Source organism: Heptranchias perlo, chromosome 31 (genome assembly GCF_035084215.1).
Source record: "Heptranchias perlo isolate sHepPer1 chromosome 31, sHepPer1.hap1, whole genome shotgun sequence".
In the NCBI taxonomy this organism is placed as follows: Eukaryota; Metazoa; Chordata; class Chondrichthyes; order Hexanchiformes; family Hexanchidae; genus Heptranchias; species Heptranchias perlo.
The window spans coordinates 33,385,438-33,402,775 of NC_090355.1; the positions used below are offsets into that span (position 1 = coordinate 33,385,438).

Below are 17,338 nucleotides of genomic sequence, written 5' to 3' on the forward strand. Positions count from 1 at the left end.
ACAGTCACACCCCACCTAGGAGGATGTGAGGGAACCGGGTTATTATGGGTTGCCGCTTTGATACAGCGCAAACAAGTCTAACTAACCAGGGACTGGCCTAATTCTCGAGTGCCAGCGAGGTGTTCACAAAAGGTACCTGCTCCATCACCAAGACCGCCTACTTCCACCTCTGTAATATCGCCTGTCTCCGCCTCTGCCTCGGCTCATCTGCTGCTGAAACCCACATCCGTGCCTTTGTCACCTCTAAATTCGACTATTCCACTGCTCTCCTGTCCAGCCTCCCATTTCCACCCTCCATAGACTTGAGCTCATGCAAAACTCTGCTGCCCGTAACCTAACTCGCAACAAGTCCCGTTCACCCATCACCCCCCGTGCTCGCTGACCTACATGGGCTCCCGGTCCGGGAACGCCTCGAATTTAAATTTCTCATCCTCGTGTTTAAATCCCTCCATGGCCTCACCCCCTCCCTATCTCTGTAACCTCCTCCAGCCCTACAACCCTCTGCGCTCCTCTAATTCTTGCCTCTTGCCTCTCGCTCCACCATTGGCGGCCGTGCCTTCAGCTGCCTAAGCTCTGGAATTCCCTCCCTAAACCTCTCCGCCTCTCTACCTCCCTCGCCTCCTTTAAGACACTCCTTTAAACCTACCTCTTTGCTTGTCCTAATATCTCCTTATGTAGCTCAGTGTCAAATGTTGTTTGATAATCACACCTGTGAAGCGCCTTGGGAAGTTGTACTATATTAAAGGCGCTATATAAATGCAAGTTGTTGTTGTTGTCTGTGAAGGGTCTCACTGTAACTCTCATAGAGGGAAAATAAAATAGTCCTTGGTATCCTGGGAACTGCGACAACAGGACATTGGAGTCTCGGGGAGAGAGCCTGAGTTTGATCTCCAGCCTCATTGGTCATTCAAGCACAGCTGACCTCATGAGTGCACTTTGCTTGTCACTGGCTGTTCCGTTAGACACTATGTGGCAGCCATGTTTTAACCCCAAGGGGAAGGAATGTGAAGAGACAACATCCCATCATTACAATATAGTCACAGCGAACACCCCTCACACCAGGACCCACATCATCCCACACCGGCATCTCAGGAAGAATCACAGAATCGCACAGGGGGAGGCCATTCGGCCCATCTTGCCCATGACAGCTCTTTGAAAGAGCTATCCAATTAGTCCCACTCCCCCTGCTCTTTCCCCATAGCCCTGTAAATTTCATCCTTTCAAGTATTTATCCAATTCCTTTTTGAAAGTTATTATTGAATCTGCTTCCACCGCCCTTTCAGGCAGCGCATTCCAGATCACAACAACTCGTTGCGTAAAAAAATTTCTCCTCATCTCCTCCCCCTCTGGTTCTGTTGCCGATCTCCTTAAATCTGTGTCCTCTGGTTACCGACCCTCCCGCCACTGGAAACAGTTTCTCCTTATTTACTCTATCAAAACCCTTCATGATTTTGAACGCCTCTATCAAATCTCCCCTTCACCTTCTCTGCTCTAAGGAGAACAATCCCAGCTTCTCCAGTCTCTCCGAGAGCATGAAGGAAGATAATTAAATGGCTGGCAAAGTGGGTAGATTAAAAAAAAATTCAAAATAAGATAGAACCTCACATTTAGAAACCAGAAAATCTGCAGTAGGAAAGCTGGAAGTTGATCCACTGTAGTTAGAGCAGATAGATTTCAAACAAGATGATCTTCTCCATATCACAAGACCCGAGGCAAGAGTCACTAGAATGTAGGGGGTTACCAACCCTCCAGGATTGTCCTGGAGCCTCCAGCAATTAAAGATTCATCTCCAGGGCACTGCTGCGAGCAACTCACGGGAGAAAAATCATCGGGGCATTAAAAAAATGTGCTTTCTTCATTTTCTTTGCACAGTTTTGCTTCTTGGTTCTAAAAATAGTGGCGATTGGGGGAAAGTGCTGACTGACCGGGCGAGGTGGGAGGTCATGTGATGAAATCTCCAGGAATATGTCCAACTGGAGTTGGCAACCCCTACTGTAATGGGATATTGTGAGTTGCAGTGATAGGGGTATCGGGACACGTTTTGTTTAAAAGGGGACAAAACCGAAGAGTTGCAAGCTCGAATTTCCCTTCGTAATAGATCCAGGCTGGCTCCCTTCCCTTGCTCAGGGCACAGTGTCAAACTAACCCAGCTTAGAGGAGTGGCTTTAGCTGGATTGAATAGTAAATGTGGATTTTCATCTTATAATTCTCAAATCGTTGGATTTAGTGGAAATAAAGCCATGCTCACAATCAGCCCGAGACCTCCTCATCCCTTCTTAACATCTTTCAAAGGCCTTCCCAGTGCTCCATTCACTAGAAGACCTTGTGATTAGCACATTACTGGAGGAGGATATCAGCTGATCTCAGAAACCCCTTCCTAAACATACCACAGCTGTCTGTGGAGAGCACAGTCAGCTAAATCTCTCTTCAGCTCCTTCCTGTTTTAAAGGGTTTTAAAGGAGGAGAGAGAGAGATAGAGAGGTTTAGGGAGGGAATTCCGGAGTTCAGGGCCTAGGCAGCTGAAGGCACGGCCGCCAATGGTGGAGCGATGGAAATCGGGGATGGGCAAGAGGCCGGCATTGGAGGAGCGCAGAGATCTCGGGGGGGATGTAGGGGCTGGAGGGGGTTACAGAGATAGGGAGGGGGTGAGGCCATGGAGGGATTTGAAAACAAGGATGAGAATTTTAAAGTCGAGGCGTTGCCAGTCTGGGAGCCAATGTAGGTCAGCGAGCACAGGGGGAGATGGGTGATCAGGACTTGGTACTAGATAGGATAGGGGCAGCAGAGCTTTGGGTGAGTTCAAGTTTACAGATGGCGGAGAGCGTTTGAAGGTAATTTAGAAGTGTGTTGTGGAGCATTACATTACGCACATCAGTGTCTCAATTTGGCTGCTTTTATTTCTTATCCCCTGTCTTGTTTTGATTGCTGACCTACAGCCATATTGACATTCACTGTAAGCTTTAATTTAGTGTAGGGCAAGGCATGCAATTACATTCCATAATAAACTGTTCTGAAAATAGTTTGTGGTTTTTTTTAAATTGTAACCTCTGTGGTAACTTAGGTTAGGTGCCTTAGACTTTTCAAGGCCCTGTACCACAAACACTCCTGTAGACCCTTTCAGCCTTGATTAGCAAACACAGTATCTGAATGGGCAAGGGCCAAAGCTTTTCTTATAAGTTAACCGAGTCACAATTTCCAACCTTCAGAAAAATATTTGATGGTCTCAGTGACCGGTTGTTTATTTTTAATTATTCTGGGGATGTGGGCACCGCTGGCAAAACCAGCATTTACTGCCCCTCCCTACATGCCCCTTGAGAAGGTGGTGGGGGGCCTTCTCCTTGAACCGCCGCAGTCCGTGCGGTGAAGGGGCTCCCACGATGCTGTTCGGTAGAGAGTTCCAGGATTCTGACCCAGCGACATCATAGAAATTTACGGCACAGAAGGAGGCCATTCAGCCCATCGTGCCTGTGCCGGACGACGAAGGAACGGCCGATGTATGTCCAAGTCGGGATGGTGTGTGTGACTTGGAGGGGAACTTGGAGATGGTGGTGTTCCCATGCACCTGCTGCCCTTGTCCTTCTAGGTGGTGGAGGTCGGCAGTTTGGCAGGTGCTGCCGAACGAGCCTTGGCAAGGTGCTGCAGAGCATCCTGTAGTTTTGAGCTGTTTATTCAAAAGGACACACTAGTTTGACAGACAGAAGGTTGTGAACTTGCCATGCCTCCCATAAAATGGAACCTTATTCCTGGCGCATGTCAAAAGATGCTGGAAGACCTGTGATATTTATCTTTTGTGGGTCCACGTTTAACGAGGTTGCAGTGCCAAGGAGACATTGGGCGTGACCCAGAGCTTTTAGTAGCAATCACAACTTTTGCATAAACATGTGGGATCCCTAAAATTCAACCTAGTCTTGTGGACAATTTATTCCTAGCCTTGAATTTGGTGATTGAAATTCTAAACTCCGGCATTCCTTCCGATGCCTCTCCTCTCTCAAACCCCCCAACTCAGTACAAACCGTCACTTTTCACTTTCACTTTCACTCACACTTTGCCAGTAAATGAAGACAAACTCTATGAGGGGGATGGTTTCAGATCCTTAAAAAAAGCTCCATAGCAAATGACCATGGTTAATGCCAATGGTTCTGCAGGTTAATCATTACTCATTTAATTAGAATCCTCAAAAACTTTTCTTTATATTCATTCTGAGGATATGGGCATCACTGGCAAGGCCGGCATTTATTGCCTATCCCTAGTTGCCCCTTGAGAAGGTGGTGATGGGCCTTCTTCTTGAACCGCTGCAGTCCGTGTGGTGAAGGTTCTCCCACAGTGCTGTTAGGGAGGGAGTTCCAGGATTTTGACCCAGCGATGATGAAGGAACAACCGATATATTTCCAAGTGGAGATGGTGTGTGACTTGGAGGGGAACGTGCAGGTGATGTTGTTCCCATGCACCTGCTGCCCTTGTCCTTCTAAATGGTGGAGGTCAACGGTTGGGAGGGCTTACTTAACTGTTCAGATCAGACATTAAATTGAGGCCCCATCTGCCCTCTCAGGCGGATGTAAAGGATCCCATGGCACTATTTGAAGAAGAGTAGGAGAGTTATCTCCGATGTCCTGGCTAATATTTATCCCTCAGCCTACATTAAAAAGACAGATTATCTTGTCATTTATCTAATTTCTGTTTGTGGGATCTTGCTGTGCACACTTTACTGCCACGTTTCCCACATTACAACATTGGCTAAACTTCAAAAGCACTTCATTGGCTGTAAAGCGCTTTGGGACATCCTGAGGTCGTGAAAGGCGCTATTTAAATGCAAGTCTTTTATTATAAGGAGCATATATATATATATATATATATATATATTAATTAAATGAATTAATGTTTGTTATCTGATCTCTGATCTGACAATCCTGACTGGATTCTGTAGGATGGAGTAATCTTTTCCGAGTGGATCTGACCAATGTCACACCATTGGCCTGTGGTCCCTACACAACGCTCCATACTCAGCTCAATTGATCTCATCAGCGCTGCTTTACTGGTTGACCCCACACTGTTTTCCTTAGTTTTCTTTCTGTTTGCCTCCCTTATTGTCTAACGAAAGAACTCATTATGAATCTTTTTCTCCCCCTTTCCATCCTTTTATATCGTTACTTTCACCCTTTCTAAGTTGTGTGAAACACTCGAGAATCGGGATGGGTGGGACGATCGAGTTCACGTCATCTCCCGGACTGGTTTCGATGGGGCCATGTGGGATCTTGCTGTGCACAAATTGGATGCCGCGTCTCCTACATTAGTAGAGTGACTGCACTTCAAAAAAGTACTTCACTGGCTGTAAGGCGCTTTGGGACGTCTTGAGGTCGTGAAAGGTGCTTTCTTTCTGTAAGAGCAAGGCGTTCTCCTGGTGTCCTGGGCCAACACTTCCTCCCTCACCCTACCCCACCAAAAGCATATCATCTGGTCCTTCACCTCATTTGCCGTTTGTGGACTTTGCTCGGTTCGATTGGCTGCCACTTTTGCTCCAATAACGACGGTGACTGATCTTCAAGGTAATCACTTGCCGAGCGCCTTGGAACACTGAGACACGCGATAAGGCACCCTATAAATGTAAGCCTGCTTTCAAAATCCTTGCCTGGATCAGCTGCATTCATTAAAAGGCAACAGCAGAAGTAAATGGAAATAATCGGTCCAGTATCATTTTAGAATATGAAAGGATTTATTAAATTAAAATGTTGTAAACAAAAGAAAACCATGCTTAGCAACCACTCGACAAAATTCCAGTCTTTCCACGAATGCCACTCATGTAACAGTATTGAGTTTGTGGCACTTAAGTGTCCCCGCCCCACCCCCAGCTCTCCCCATCCCCCCTCCCGCTCTCTGCACCCCCCCCCCCCACAGTCTCCACCCCCCCCCCCACCACCGGCTCTCTCCATCCCCCCCCCTCACTGCACTCTCCACCCCCCTTCCACTGGCTCTCTCCATCCCCTCTCCCCATTTGGCCACTGTATCCTTCAGTAAGGGTGGCGGGGTATCGAGCTGCATTAATACATCTCTTCCCTATCAGTTAATGGTTTTTAGATCACAGGTGTCTTGGGATGGCCAATGGGCTGGCACCAGGTGTCTTGGGATGGCCAACAGGCTGGCACCAGGTGTCTTGGGATGGCCAATGGGCTGGCACCAGGTGTCTTGGGATGGCCAATGGGCTGGCACTAGGTGTCTTAGATTGGCCAACAGGCTGGCACCAGATGCCTTGGGTTGGCCAACAGGCTGGCACCAGGTGTCTTGGGATGGCCAATGGGCTGGCACCAAGTGTCTTAGGATGGCCAACAGGCTGGCACCAGGTGTCTTGGGATGGCCAACAGGCTGGCACTAGGTGTCTTGGGATGGCCAACGGGCTGGCACCAGGTGTCTTGGGATGGCCAACGGGCTGGTACCAGGTGTCTTGGGATGGCCAACGGGCTGGCACCAGGTGTCTTGGGATGGCCAACAGGCTGGCACCAGATGTCTTGGGATGGCCAACGGGCTGGCACCAGGTGTCTTGGGATGGCCAACAGGCTGGCACCAGGTGTCTTGGGATGGCCAACGGGCTGGTACCAGGTGTCATGGGTTGGCCAATGGGCTTGTACCAGTGGTTCTGGTGGCAAGCCAGCTCCTCCTCATTGGCGCTCCATATGCTTTGAATTCCATGTATGGGCATTTATTTCATTGCAAGTTACAGGGTGATAACAAACCTTTGTAAATAATAATATATCACCGCAAAACAGGGAGAGGGGGAGACGGAAACGAGCTGCTACTTTTTGGCGTCACTCTTAAACGATAGCATCCCTTTCAAATTTCTACAAGTGGAAGCTACTGTTTACTTCCTTGAAGAGATTGGGTTTCCTATTAAAAAGACTATTGCGTCCTCCATGTATTAATGTTAAAAGCCTTATTCACAGTCAACTGAGAAGTTGCACTTTATGTAATATTGGCAGCCAAAGCAAACCCCACCTCACCACCCCCCACCCCCAGCTCACCTTCGTTTACAAGACACAATAAGCAAACTGATTGAATTTTCAAGACACAATTTCCAAAAGCTCAATTTTCTAAACAATCTGTGAGGGCAGAAATGTCTTTCACTTTTCCCAATCAGATTCTTTCACAAAGGGCAGTCTGAGATGTTGAGATCTTCTCTCCCTCCATTTCACCAGGGGGGTTCTGGGTCTGCCCCCTCCCCTTCCCCCTTTTCCTTCATCCTCTCAGTCTCTGCATGCGTTTGTCACATTGGGATGAATGATATGAACAACTGGCAGATGCCAGAAGGTAGCCATAGCAACTTCACCAAATTGAAATGTAAGTAGCCCATGAAAAAGCCAAAGAAGACGTCAGTCAGGTGATGCCGACCAATCATAACGCGGGAGCTGCCTATGACGCCAGCCCAGATCACCAGGAGGATCCGTAAAGGCACAGCTAAGACCAGGTGGTTGAGGAAGAATCTGGTCACCATCGCTGCCCGGCTGGCTTGGCCGGCTGGAAAGGCAAATACATCCATGGCGAGGTAATCCAGGACGCCCGGGGGCACCTCAGAAGGCCCTTTCCTCTTCACGAGCTTCTGCACTACTGCCACCACCAGCAGGTCAAGGATCAAGGCTGGAAAGGTGAAAGATCAAAAAAGTCAACAACGGTCTAATCAATCAGACACTTTGGGAAAGACACCCCGCACTGCACGGAGAACGGTCTAATGACGTTTCAAATACATTCACTCTGAAAACACGGTAGCACTACGAAATTTGACAGCCTGAAAATGGAGGAGATACGTAGGAGGAATTTCTGGTTTACAAGCCAAACAATAATCTCCCATTTCAATGAGTGCAGGATAAGTACAGTCCCCACTGCTTAACACGTCCATGTTTGAAACAGGCAGTCGATTATATTGGCCAATAAAGCCCCTATCTATGATTTTTTTTCTCCCGGGTTTTTTTAGCCCGCAGCAGTGTCCTGGAGATTAATCTTTAATTGTTGGAGACTCCAGGGCAACCCTGGAGGGTTGGCAACCCCCCCTACTCATGAAAGCTTTTCAGTATCGCCATGAACTGTTTCAGTGGAAATGCAAGTTTTCAGAAAAAGTGATTTAGATGCATTTAAGGGGAAGCTAAATAAGGTCATGAGGGAGAAAGGAATAGAAGGGAATGTCAATGGGGTGAGGTGAACTGAATGGTTTGGGAGGAAGGCTCATGTGGGACATTAGCACCAAATGGCCTGTTTCTGTGCTGTAAATTCGACGTAGTTCTACGATCTTAATGTCACCTCAGCTTATATCGAGACAGAAGATGGAAAAAAGAATCAGGCTTCTCCAGTCTCAGTGAAACAGGCTCTCCCCCCCCCCACCAGAGCGGATCAGCTTGGTTCTGGCAGCCTGACTCGCGCACGGCCCAGAGTTTAACTCAAAGCAGACGGCGGAGACTCCAGCAGAATCTGAATGCCCCGACTTCAAAAAGATGCTGTTCCCAAAATGCTGAGTGACTTCGGAAAGTTGAGGTTTTGAAAAGGAGTGATGTGATGTCAGTCCGAAAATCCCCCCTACCATCCCTCACCCCTCCTCCAGCTTTTATCAGGTTAAATCCTGGTTAACTCACAATTTCTGCTGCTTTTGTGGATCTTACCATTGTTGCAGTCACCACATAAGCTATTCTCAGATAATTATCACTGTGAATCCTCAGAGAGGAGGACTTGGGGACAATAAGTCATCGTCATGTGGTGTTCGGACTGTTCTTGTGTACCACGTGTGTATTCCCTGTACGTTCTCTTGATGAGTCACCTCTACAGTTCCCAGTATAAACACAAGTGATAACACACCAAGCATGGGATCGATGGAAATTAAGATATATATATTCCAATTTTCTTTCTTTTCCAGTCTCCTGCCCTTCTCTCTTGAAGGCACTTCCTGGCACACGGTTCTGTGGGTTCTGGCAACTCCCCATTACCTCACCCAAAGCAGCCATGTTTGAGCAGAGACAATCAAAGTTGGCTGGCTATTCAACTGTGGAAGGGCTCACAACCAAGAACAATCTAGTCCTTCACTAAATCAGAAGAAGATACAGCAAATTGGCTGCCACGTTTCCTACATTATAACAGTGACTACACTTTAAAAGTTCTTCATTGGCTGTAAAGTGCTTTGGGACATCCTGAGGTCGTGAAAGTCGCTATATAAATTCTTTCTTTCTTTCTTTCTCGAACAAGGAGCCAGCACAGTGGGCTAAATGGCCTCCTTCTGTGCTGTAAACTTCTGTGGTGCTAAGTCTATATACATGCACCTTCCACCAATGATTGTGATCATTTGCTAATTACCTTTCCTAGTCCAATGGCACTGAGGATAACTGCAGCTTCCCAAACACTTCCCCAACTGAGGACCCCTTACTCAGCATGGATATCTGGTCTCTACGACTCTGTACAGCAAACCAAGGTTTAATATGAAAATTAATAAGTTACTGACCCTTTAAAGTTCCCTACTCCCGCCTCCAACTCCCACTCCTTCTTCTGCTTTACAATATCTAGGCCACAATCTTTTACCATGGAAACCATTGGGGCTGCTCAGCAGGAGACTGATTCGGTCTGCTTTTCCTCTTTGTTTCTCTCTCATTGTTGAGCATCACCTCTGCTTTCCTTGGCCTCTCTCACGAACTGACTCTTTGTAACAACGTGGGATGTATGGCCTAGAAACTCGGCCGCATGTTCGGGCGCTAAACCGTCTCCAATATGGCGGGCAGGAAGCACACGCTCATTATGAGCCGGGCATGCACCGCCCGCCATATTGGTAAAGGCCAGAAAATCAGCGTGCAGTGCCCACGCCTGAAAGATATGCAAATAAGGGGCCTAACGCCTGCTTGGGGCCCCCCCACTGCACGTTTGTGGCAAGGCTGACATAATCTGAAGGGAAAACACAAGACCAAAGACCAGATCAAAACTAGGAACCGAACTGAAGGCTCACGGTTGAGAGTCCAGTGTCCCGGCATTGTCATTTTGGGGCGATTGACTCTGTGTCCGAGTACCATCTATCTCACTTTCCTCTCACAAACTGTCCCATTTCTTGTGCCAGTACAGACGCAGCAAATCTAAAGGATGTGCTGCCAACATGTGGAGTAATTATACCAATAATAGAGTTGGTGACAGAGGGCATTGTTCTCAGAGCCACTAATCATCAGTTCTCCCCTGTGTAACGTGCTGATCCTGTAATATACCGTTAATTCCTATTCAATGGATAACCTTGCTTGAACAAAACCTCATTAACTTTTTCCCCACTATGCACTCAGCCTCTCAATCTACAATGAAAAGAGAGTTCTTGCAAGTCATTGTTAGGAGAGAGTCACCTCATTAGGGTTATTTTCTATCCAGATTTGGCGTATTTATTAGTTTGGGGTTTGGGGAGCGATGTTTGCCTTTGGATTCATTTTCAACAGTAGATGATTGGAATTTGTTTTTTTAGTCACTGGGGATTTTTCTCGCTTCATGTCTGGGTCTGTTGAAGACTAATTGGTGCAATTATTGCTATGATTAGCCAACAAATCCATTATCAATGTATCAAGCGACTACCAGGATGATAGAAGGGAAAATAGATGGACCTTAATCTTTTATCGTCTCGCAATTTCTATGTTCCTACTTGCTGAAGAAAAATAATAAAATAAAGGCCGGCATTTATTGCCGATCCCTAGTTGCCCCTTGAGAAGGTGGAGGTGGGCCTTCCTCATGAACTGCCGCAGTTCCCTGAGGTGAAGGTGCTCCAGTGATGTCAGGTCGGGAGTTCCAGGATTTTGACCCAGCAACGATGAAGGAACGGCTGATATATGTCCAGGTCAGGATGGTGTGTGACTTGGAGGGGAACTTGGTGGTGATGGTGTTCCCATACCTGCTGCCCTTGTCCTTCTAGGTGGTAGAGGTCACAGGTTTGGGAGGTGCTGTCGAAGAAGCCTTGGTGAGTTGCTGCAGTGCATCCTGTGGATGGTACACACTGCAGCTCCAATTGAATTCATGGCTTTATTTAATTATATTTTGAAGTCCGTAGATGAAAAACACAAATAGATAGCAGAGCAGGATGTGTGAAGAAAGTGAGTGAGCGTGAGAGAGAGGTGTGTGAGAGGGAGAGAGGTGTGTGTAAGAGAGAGAGGTGTGAGTGTGAGAGAGAGGTGTTAATGTGAAAGAAAAAGGTGTGCATGTGTGAGACAGAAGGAGAGAGAGATGAGAGAGAGCGAGTAGTGTGTGAGAATGATAAAAAGAGGTGTGTGAGAAAGTGTGTGCAAGAGGTGTGAGTGTGAGAGAAAGAGGTGTGTATGTGTGGTGAGAGAGAGTGAAAATGTGTGAGAGAGAAAGAGGTGTGTGTGAGAGTGAGAGATAGGTATGTCTGTGAGAGAGTGAGAGAGGGTGTATGAGAGAGAGAGGTGTGTGAGAGAGAGAGTGTGAGTGAGAGAGAAGTGTATGTGTGTGAGAGTGAGAGAGAGCTGTGTCTGTGAGAGAGTAAGTGAGAGGTGTGCATGAGTGGGTGAGGGAGAGAGAGGTGTGTGAGAGAGTGAGAGAGGTGTGTATGCAAGAGAGGTGTGTGTGTGAGAGAGATAGAGAGAAGTGAGGAGCGTTCTTGATTAGGGAGAACATCACGGCAGTAGTGAGAGGGGATATATCCGAGGGTTCGCCCACTGAGTCTATATGGGTAGAACTGAAAAATAGGAAGGGAGAGATCACTTTGATAGGATTGTACTACAGACCCCCAAATAGTCAACGGGAAATTGAGGAGCAAATATGTAAGGAGATTACAGACAGCTGCAAGAAAAATAGGGGACTTTAACTTTCCCAACATTGACTGAGACAGCCATAGCATTAGGGGCTTCGATGGAGAGAAATTTGTTGAGTGTATTCAGGAGGAATTTCTCATTCAGTATGTGGATGGCCCGACTAGAGAGGGGGCAAAACTTGACCTCCTCTTGGGAAATAAGGAAGGGCAGGTGACAGAAGTGTTAGTGAGGGATCACTTTGGGACCAGTGATCATAATTCCATTAGTTTTAAGATAGCTATGGAAAATGATAGGTCTGGCACAAAAGTTAAAATTCTAAATTGGGGAAAGGCCAATTTTGATGGTATTAGACAGGAACTTTCAGAAGTTGATTGGGAGAGTCTGTTGGCAGGCAAAGGGACGTCTGGAAAGTATGAGGCTTTCAAAAGTGTGTTAACCAGGGTTCAGGGTAAGCACATTCCATATAAAGTGAAGGGCAAGGCTGGTAGATGTAGGGAACCTTGGATGACTCGGGAGATTGAGGCCCTAGTCAAAAAGAAGAAGGAGGCATATGACATGCATAGACAGCTGGGATCAAGTGGATCCCTTGAAGAGTATAGAGATTGCCGGAGTAGAGTTAAGAGAGAAATCAGGAGGGCAAAAAGGGGACATGAGATTGCTTTGGCAGATAAGGCAAAGGAGAATCCAAAGAGCTTCTACAAATACATAAAGGGCAAAAGGGTAACTAGGGAGAGAGTAGGGCCTCTTAAGGATCAACAAGATCATCTATGTGCGGAACCACAAGAGATGGGTGAGATCCTGAATGAATATTTCACATCGGTATTCACGGTTGAGAAAGGCATGGATGTTAGGGAACTTGGGGAAATAAATAGTGATGTCTTGAGGAGTGTACATATTACAGAGAGGGAGGTGCTGGAAGTCTTAACGCGCATCAAGGTAGATAAATCTCCAGGACCTGATGAAATGTATCCCAGGACGTTATGGGAGGTTAGGGAGGAAATTGCGGGTCCCCTAGCAGAGATATTTGAATCATCGACAGCTACAGGTGAGGTGCCTGAAGATTGGAGGGTAGCAAATGTTGTGCCTTTGTTTAAGAAGGGTGGCAGGGAAAAGCCTGGGAACTACAGACCGGTGAGCCTGACATCTGTAGTGGGTAAGTTGTTAGAGGGTATTCTGAGAGACAGGATCTACAGGCATTTGGAGAGGCAGGGACTGATTAGGAACAGTCAGCATGGTTTTGTGAGAGGAAAATCATGTCTCACGAATTTGATTGAGTTTTTTGAAGGGGTAACCAAGAAGATAGATGAGGGCTGTGCAGTAGACGTGGTCTACATGGACTTTAGCAAAGCCTTTGACAAGGTACCGCATGGTAGGTTTTTACATAAGGTTAAATCTCACGGGATCCAAGGTGAGGTAGCCAATTGGATACAAAATTGGATTGACGACAGAAGACAGAAGGTGGTTGTAGAGGGTTGTTTTTCAAACTGGAGGCCTGTGACCAGCGGTGTGCCTCAGGGATCGGTGCTGGGTCCGCTGTTATTTGTTATTTATATTAATGATTTGGATGAGAATTTAGGAGGCATGGTTAGTAAGTTTGCAGATGACACCAAGATTGGTGGCATTGTGGACAGTGAAGAAGGTTATCTAGGATTGCAACGGGATCTTGATAAATTGGGCCAGTGGGCCGATGAATGGCAGATGGAGTTTAATTTAGATAAATGTGAGGTGATGCATTTTGATAGATCGAATCGGGCCAGGACCTACTCCGTTAATGGTAGGGCGTTGGGGAGAGTTATAGAACAAAGAGATCTAGGAGTACAGGTTCATAGCTCCTTGAAAGTGGAGTCACAGGTGGATAGGGTGGTGAAGAAGGCATTCAGCATGCTTGGTTTCATTGGTCAGAACATTGAATACAGGAGTTGGGATGTCTTGTTGAAGTTGTACAAGACATTAGTAAGGCCACACTTGGAGTACTGTGTACAGTTCTGGTCACCCTATTATAGAAAGGATATTATTAAACTAGAAAGAGTGCAGAAAAGATTTACTAGGATGCTACCGGGACTTGATGGTTTGACTTATAGGGAGAGGTTGGATAGACTGGGACTTTTTTCCCTGGAGAGTAGGAGGTTTAGGGGTGATCTTATAGAAGTCTATAAAATAATGAGGGGCATAGATAAGGTAGATAGTCAAAATCTTTTCCCAAAGGTAGGGGAGTTTATAACAAGGGGACATAGATTTAAGGTGAGAGGGGAGAGATACAAAAGGATCCAGAGGGGCAATTTTTTCACTCAAAGGGTGGTGAGTGTCTGGAATGGCGGGTACAATTTTGTCTTTTAAAAAGCATTTGGACAGTTACATGGGTAAGATGGGTATAGAGGGATATGGGCCAAGTGCAGGCAATTGGGACTAGCTTAGTGGTATAAACTGGGCGACATGGACATGTTGGGCCGAAGGGCCTGTTTCCATGTTGTAAACTTCTATGATTCTATCTATTGTATGAGTGTGAGAGAGAGAGAGAGACGTGTGTGTGTGAGAGAGAGAGAGAGCTGTGTGTGTGTGAGAGAGAGAGAGGTGAGTGTGAGTGAGAGAGAGAGAGAGGTGTGTGTGAGTGAGAGAGAGAGAGAGGTGTGTGTGTGTGTGTGAGAGAGAGAGGTGAGTGTGAGTGAGAGAGAGAGGTGTGTGAGTGAGAGAGAGAGGTGTGTGAGTGAGAGAGAGAGAGCTGTGTGTGTGAGAGAGAGAGAGGTGAGTGTGTGTGTGAGAGAGAGAGGTGAGTGAGTGAGAGAGAGAGGTGAGTGTGTGTGTGTGAGAGAGAGAGGTGAGTGAGTGAGAGAGAGAGAGGTGTGTGAGTGAGAGAGAGAGAGGTGTGTGTGTGTGAGAGAGAGAGGTGAGTGAGTGAGAGAGAGAGAGAGGTGTGTGAGTGAGAGAGAGAGGTGTGTGAGTGAGAGAGAGAGAGAGGTGTGTGAGTGAGAGAGAGAGAGGTGTGTGTGTGTGAGAGAGAGAGGTGTGTGTGAGAGAGAGAGAGAGGTGTGTGTGTGAGAGAGAGAGAGAGGTGTGTGAGTGAGAGAGAGAGAGAGGTGTGTGTGTGAGAGAGAGAGAGAGAGGTGTGTGTGTGTGAGAGAGAGAGGTGTGTGAGTGAGAGAGAGAGAGGTGTGTGTGAGAGAGAGAGAGAGAGGTGTGTGTGAGAGAGAGAGAGAGAGAGGTGTGTGTGTGAGAGAGAGAGAGGTGTGTGAGTGAGAGAGAGAGAGAGGTGTGTGTGAGAGAGAGAGAGAGGTGTGTGTGTGAGAGAGAGAGAGAGGTGTGTGAGAGAGAGAGAGAGAGAGAGGTGTGTGAGTGAGAGAGAGAGAGAGCTGTGTGTGTGTGAGTGAGAGAGGTGTGTGTGTGTGAGAGAGAGAGAGGTGTGTGTGTGTGTGAGAGAGAGGTGTGTGTGTGAGAGAGAGAGAGGTGAGTGTGTGTGTGAGAGAGAGAGGTGTGTGTGTGTGTGAGAGAGAGGTGTGTGTGAGAGAGAGAGGTGTGTGTGTGTGAGAGAGAGAGAGGTGTGTGTGTGTGTGAGAGAGAGAGGTGTGTGTGAGAGAGAGAGAGAGGTGTGTGAGTGAGAGAGAGAGAGAGGTGAGTGTGTGTGAGAGAGAGAGAGGTGTGTGTGTGTGAGAGAGAGAGGTGTGTGTGTGTGAGAGAGAGAGGTGTGTGAGTGAGAGAGAGAGAGAGGTGAGTGTGTGTGTGTGAGAGAGAGGTGTGTGTGAGAGAGAGAGAGAGAGTGTGTGTGAGAGAGAGAGAGAGGTGTGTGTGTGTGAGAGAGAGAGAGGTGAGTGTGTGTGAGAGAGAGAGAGGTGTGTGTGTGTGAGAGAGAGAGGTGTGTGTGTGTGAGAGAGAGGTGTGTGTGAGAGAGAGAGAGAGGTGTGAGAGAGAGGTGTGTGTGAGTGAGAGAGAGAGAGAGGTGTGTGAGAGAGAGGTGTGTGTGAGTGAGAGAGAGAGGTGAGTGTGAGAGAGAGAGAGGTGAGTGTGTGTGAGAGAGAGAGAGGTGAGTGTGTGTGAGAGAGAGAGAGGTGAGTGTGAGAGAGAGAGAGAGAGGTGTGTGTGAGAGAGAGAGAGGTGAGTGTGTGTGAGAGAGAGAGAGGTGTGTGAGTGAGAGAGAGAGAGAGAGGTGTGTGTGAGAGAGAGAGAGAGGTGAGTGTGTGTGAGAGAGGGAGAGGTGTGTGTGAGAGAGAGAGGTGAGTGTGTGTGAGAGAGAGAGAGAGGTGAGTGTGTGTGTGAGAGAGAGAGGTGAGTGTGAGAGAGAGAGGTGAGTGTGTGTGTGAGAGAGAGAGGTGTGTGTGAGAGAGGTGTGTGTGAGTGAGAGAGAGAGAGGTGTGTGTGAGTGAGAGATAGAGAGGTGTGTGTGAGAGAGAGAGGTGAGTGTGTGTGAGAGAGAGAGAGGTGTGTGTGTGTGAGAGAGAGAGAGAGAGGTGAGTGTGTGTGAGAGAGAGAGAGGTGTGTGTGTGTGTGTGAGAGAGAGAGAGAGAGGTGAGTGTGTGTGAGAGAGAGAGAGGTGTGTGTGAGAGAGAGAGTGTGTGTGTGTGAGAGAGAGAGTGTGTGTGTGTGAGAGAGAGAGAGGTGGGTGTGTATGTGAGAGAGAGAGAGGTGGGTGTGTGTGAGAGAGAGAGAGAGGTGGGTGTGAGAGAGAGAGAGTGTGTGTGTGTGTGTGTGAGAGAGAGAGTGTGTGTGTGTGAGAGAGAGAGAGGTGGGTGTGTGTGAGAGAGAGAGAGAGGTGGGTGTGAGAGAGAGAGAGAGAGTGTGTGTGTGTGTGAGAGAGAGAGAGAGGTGGGTGTGTGTGAGAGAGAGAGAGGTGTGTGTGAGAGAGAGAGTGTGTGTGTGTGAGAGAGAGAGAGGTGTGTGTGTGTGAGAGAGAGAGAGAGGTGGGTGTGAGAGAGAGAGAGAGAGTGTGTGTGTGTGTGTGAGAGAGAGAGAGGTGTGTAGAGAGAGAGAGAGGTGGGTGTGAGAGAGAGAGAGAGAGTGTGTGTGTGTGAGAGAGAGAGAGGTGTATGTGTGAGAGGGAGATAGAGAAAGGTGAGTGTGAGAGAGAGAGGTGTGTGTGAGTGAGGGAGATGGAGAGAGATGAGTGTGAGAGGGAGATATCCCAGCATCAAAGCTGAAGGTCAGGCTAGGGTGTGTGGCTCAACTAAGAGTTCTATATACAAATGCACGGAGTATAAGGAATAAATTAAATGAACTACAGGTTCAAATTCAAATTGGAGGGTGTGACATGATAGCTATTACTGAGACAGGATGGTCAGGATTGGGAACTAAATATAACAGGTTATAAGGTCTACAGGAGAGATAGGGAAAATGGAAGAGGGGGAGGAGTAGCCTTAGTGATTAGAGATGAAATCAATTTTCAATGATAAAGGAGGATATAACGAGAGGTAAGCAGCCAACAGAGACCTTATGGGTTGAATTGAGAAATAGGAAAGGATCTAAGACTATAGTGGGAGTTGTGTATAGGAGCCCTGGCAGCAGCTCTGAAGTGCTAGATTGTATAAATGCAGAGATTAGACAAGCGTGTAAGAAAGGCATAGCGGTCTTAATGGGGGACTTTAACCTTCACATAGATT

General features: G+C 47.4%; 1 protein-coding gene across 1 annotated transcript in view; it reads right to left on the reverse strand.

Annotated features, from left to right (window-relative positions):
• Positions 1-5,941: 5,941 nt before the first annotated feature.
• plpp7 (phospholipid phosphatase 7 (inactive)) overlaps positions 5,942-17,338 on the reverse strand; it is a 36,078-nt gene continuing 24,681 nt past the window's right edge. The window contains exon 2 of the mRNA XM_067969925.1: positions 5,942-7,623. Coding sequence (XP_067826026.1) covers positions 7,253-7,623 — 371 coding nt within the window. The 3' untranslated portion in view covers positions 5,942-7,252. The remainder of the gene's footprint in view (positions 7,624-17,338) is intronic.